Genomic DNA, 4,418 nt, shown 5'->3' with positions numbered 1-4,418 from the left:
TGCTTATGGTTGCAAAATCATCATTGTATCGCCAATGCTTCACGCATGAGGGTGAGATTTCTCAGGAATCCGAAAGCGGCTTTGTGAGGTCAATGGGACGCGCAACATGGTTCAGTAAGAGTCATTTGATGCGATACATTAGAGAAGAAAATACTTTTGGGTATATTAAAAATGGTATCTTGTAAATGGTGGGAAATTGTGGCTTCATATGAGTTCATTACTTTTCGTGCTTCCTGTAGAGAGCGTCTTTCAGAGTCCTCAAACAACGGGGACTCCTACTTGCGCGCAGAAGCCGTCATAAGCGTCGCCCTGAGCCAAATCGGCACCTGTCTGGTTTTGGAATGAAATTCGGTTCAGAGTGTTACCGTCGGCCTGGTAGTTCGGCCACGTGCCGTGGCAGTTGTAGTTGAGGAGACCAGACACTGGGTCCTTTGCGAAGGCTGCCCACGCACCACGCATGTACTTGCCCACGGCAACCTCCTGCGCTGTGCTGTTGATTGCCGCCTGGGGCACGGTGTCAAAGAGAACAGGGAGCTAATTAAGCGATGTCAGCTAATATGTCTCAAGCCAAGAGTATTGACGGAAAAAAAAAGTATGACGAACCTCAGATGCGTGCCATGCTCCACTGGGCGGCGTCGTTGTAAGAGCAAGATTAGGGAAGTCGCCGAAATAACGGTATCGCCATGTCGGATGGCCCGCGGAGACGGCCCGCGCGGCTCTTCTGGCAGCGGGACAACTGAAAGCGACAAGGTTGAAACCGAACCAATATGTCTCATTGAGGTCAGGTGCTCCGATCTTGAAGAGCCCAGCCTCGTTTTCAGTGTTGCCGATGAGATACCCTGCGTTGGCCGAGTCGCGGATGCTGTAGTCGGCAAAAATAAGACGATCGTCTACCACAGGAGCAAAAGAGAGACCTCCAGCGGAAGCGATACCGGCATCTTGCGAAGAAAGGCCGGTGAGAAGATCCGTGGCGGGCTTGCTGAGCATGCAGTCAGAGACCACCTTGGGGTCGGTCAAGTTGTTACCGCAGCCGACCGCTGACGTGACGTTGAACCATTTCGCGTTCACAGTCTGGTTGGTGAAGATACCGAATCCAGTAGCCGTGCCACTCATGGGGATGAAACCGCTGGCGATGGGGTCGGACGCGTATGCGTAAGAGTAGTAGTCGACCAAGGAACCCCCGGCAGATTGCCCAAAGATGGTGATTCTGTTGACGTCGCCGCCAAATTTCTCCACATTATCGCGGACCCATTCCATTGCCAGGCGAATGTCGAGGAATCCAAGATTCGGGGCGGTGACCGGGTTGCCTGGAAATCCGAAGAGGTTGAGGCGGTAGCTTCAAGGTTGACCCGAGTTAGCATTGACGATACCTGGCTCCCCGAGCCTCCGTTGACTACTCACTTCATGGACACGACCACCACGTCATTCTGGTCTGCGATGAACTTTCCGTTGTACGCTGGGATACGGGAACTTCCTGCAACCCGAGTCAGTACACCGTGCATGCTTTCTTGGTTTGTTCAGACGAAGCCACTCGTACCTGTGGTGAAAGCACCCCCGTGAACCCAGACCATGACAGCCTTTTTCGAATCGCCGGTTTGTGGCTTGGTCCACACATTCAAGGTCAAGCAATCTTCGCTCTGAGAGCCCGTGTCACCCAACGCTTTGGTCACTTCAACAGCCGAAGCGGGAATACCGAGCTTCAAGATAGCTTCCAGACTAGTAGGAGCGTTCGCCGGCTGCATGCATTGGTGTCCCTATTCAAATGCATCAGTATAACGTTGACGAGATATCAATTTTGACCCTTTCAAGTAATATTTCCAAGTTTTCGGGGAAGGCTTACAAAGTCTGAGCCATTGATAGGAGAAGCACCGGTAAACTTGACTGGAGGCTGGAAGCGCAAGGGCCCAACCGGCGGCTGAGCGTACGGAATGCCCAAATATTCGGATACCTAAGACATCTCTTTGTTAGTCGAGACCCATTATGTCCAACGCATGTATACTTGCCTGTTCGACGCCAGCAGCAACATGTCCTGCAACGGGGCCGCTGGAAGTCGTCACTGACTGCCCAACAGTCCAGCGAGGGAGGACCGGCTTGGCAGCAACTAGACTGGAGGCGGTGGCCACGGCCCTCAAGACATTGTTGATGATACTTTGGGCTCTCATGGTGATGTTGAGGTTGTGAGAGCTCAACTAACGATAGACTAGGAGACCTGAGATGAGGTGAAGAGAGGTGGGCGTGGCAGAAGAAGGCGACTGGGCCTGAAGCTGCGGATAGGCGCTATTAAGAGGATCGCCTTGCTGGGCTCGCAATAGGAGGGGACCTTGACCTCGTCTTTATGTCAACGAACTTTGCTGAAGCCATTGTGGACCATGCTTGCCGAGGGGACGATCCCCAGCTCGCCGATTGCCTTGGGCCGCTCCCAAGAATGCGCGATGCCCTCCTCAATCGTCCCATTATCACGAAGGATACCCCGGATAACTAGCCCGCTTGCCAGTTGGAGTCCTGGAAGATGGGCGGGACTCGCGTCGGCCACTCACCTGTTTGCTGCAGGGAACCCTGTCCATACGGACGTCGTGGCCGAGCAAAGGTGCGGATGGCAGGCCAGTTCGTGGGATTCCTCCGATAGAGCCTCAGTAACATTAAGTCGACTAGTCTATCGAGGTGACCGGGGTTAGTCGGGTTGTGGGTAAGTTCGCAACACTATCCGAATTAGGGAGCCTTGCTTGCCCCTCTCAATTCTTCTAGCAACTCCCAAATCCAACCTTGAAGCCCACAATATAGAAAATTTTCGTCTTCTTTTGAGATACTTGCAGCCATCAAATGCACATTGACAGCCGCATATGCACCTCGAAGACCATTTAGAAGCCCAGCTTGCCTGGAGGCTGACTGACAGTCTACGGAACAGTGAGACAACTCCATCGTATGCACGGAGGGTCCTAAGCAACGATGAACCTAGCGAGCACAAGGTAACCGAAAGCTAGTGGAGCGGGGTCGCTAGGTCGGCGCGGCAGTGCCATGACTTGCCATGCCGCCTTTTGGGCCTTCTCACGGGTCAGTGAGTTGGCAGCGCGAGTTGATTGATGCCAGCGTCGATTGGTTGTTCCTTCATAGCCTGTACAACCAACTTCCATACCATTCCCAAGAGAGGGTTCGTCGCGAAGAGTAGGTTTGCTGATGGCGCAATACTGCAGCAAACGGGATACGATCACCTTGCCTTGGAGACTAGTGCTACACCTCCCTCGAATGAACCGCTGCTGCGCTGAGCGTATTCAGCAAGACAAACGTGCCGACGCCAGTTTGTGTAGTTGGAAGAGCTAGCCTGACATCGATATCATTTGACTTTCTCAACGTCAATGCAGTGAGTGAGGGCGCAGCAAAGTCAGAGACGGAGCGTCCCGCGCTCGAGTAGCGAAAGCGGTCGTGGACCAAGCGTGAGTCCCGATACCGAGCCTCGAATAACGTACGTTGCTTCAAATCTAGAAGTGGTACTCCGTACAGGCGTCATGCTACCGCATTATAGTATTGGATTGAGTTCAACTTGAGAACAGACGAAAGGCACAACAAGGCTGTAAAGCACGGATTAGATGGTTTACAGCCAGTGAGAATCGATGTCCTCTCAGAGACCAGACTGAGAGTGCCGCTGGACAAGATTACCGCACCTCTCAAATGATGGCCACGCGTTCGTCTCCAGAGTCTGATGGGTGCGAAGGAAATGACGCGGGTACGGTGCAAGCCTTGTTAGCGCCCTGGTTTGCTGGTAGGAGAACAGTCTGTAAGAACAGTCAAGATGATCCAGATACCTAGACGAGTTTGCCAGATTTGATGACGCCTAGACCGTCTGGTGGTAGAAGAGCAGCAGACTCGACGTTGCAGTATTGGCGCGCCTCGGCTGCGCTAGGGAACGGCCAAAGACAAACTCTCAAGGTTCCGCCTGCAAACTATAGAGAGCTTCTGAGGCTAACGCCGGTTGCCCCTCACCGTTGTGAGGTTAGGGTAATTTGAGATCGGGGTTCCCCGCGACGGATTGCAAAGCTCGGATGCTCTACGCGAGGCAGCAAGTTCCCGTACCGTGTCAAGGCCTGGAATGTATTGTCACTACGAGCATCTGGAGACTGAAGTTACCATCATGTTTGTGATGCGTTTTGCACAGAGTGGCAACACTTGGCCAGCTGTGTGGTACACCTCTGAGAATCATCTTCTGTTCAATGCATTCCTTTGTCTTGTTTGCTCCTCGAAATCTTGCGGTTTGTACTGCGCCTCTGCCATCTGCTGGAATGGGCAGTTCATATCGCTGATGATGATGATGATTTTGATACTGTATGAGCGCAGATTTCCGAGAGCAAGATGATCTCAGACGGTCCAGACCCTCTTTTTCAGCGCAATGCTTTGCTTAGCAAATCGATGTTGTTCGATGTTTG

At 52.7% G+C, this 4,418-nt stretch overlaps 1 protein-coding gene across 1 annotated transcript; it reads right to left on the bottom strand.

Annotated features, from left to right (window-relative positions):
* Positions 1-258: 258 nt before the first annotated feature.
* On the bottom strand, positions 259-2,162 carry CTAM01_07183 (carboxylesterase; the record flags this gene model as incomplete). Its single annotated transcript, XM_060523208.1, has 6 exons — positions 259-534; positions 604-1,336; positions 1,402-1,474; positions 1,538-1,754; positions 1,841-1,948; positions 2,013-2,162. 6 exons carry the CDS (start codon positions 2,160-2,162, stop codon positions 259-261), a joined length of 1,557 nt encoding a protein of 518 aa, XP_060382339.1.
* Positions 2,163-4,418: the final 2,256 nt, after the last annotated feature.

Source organism: Colletotrichum tamarilloi (genome assembly GCF_030869305.1).
Source record: "Colletotrichum tamarilloi strain Tom-12 chromosome Unknown Scaffold_21.1, whole genome shotgun sequence".
In the NCBI taxonomy this organism is placed as follows: domain Eukaryota; kingdom Fungi; phylum Ascomycota; class Sordariomycetes; order Glomerellales; family Glomerellaceae; genus Colletotrichum; species Colletotrichum tamarilloi.
This window is presented reverse-complemented; position numbering and strand designations above follow the sequence as displayed.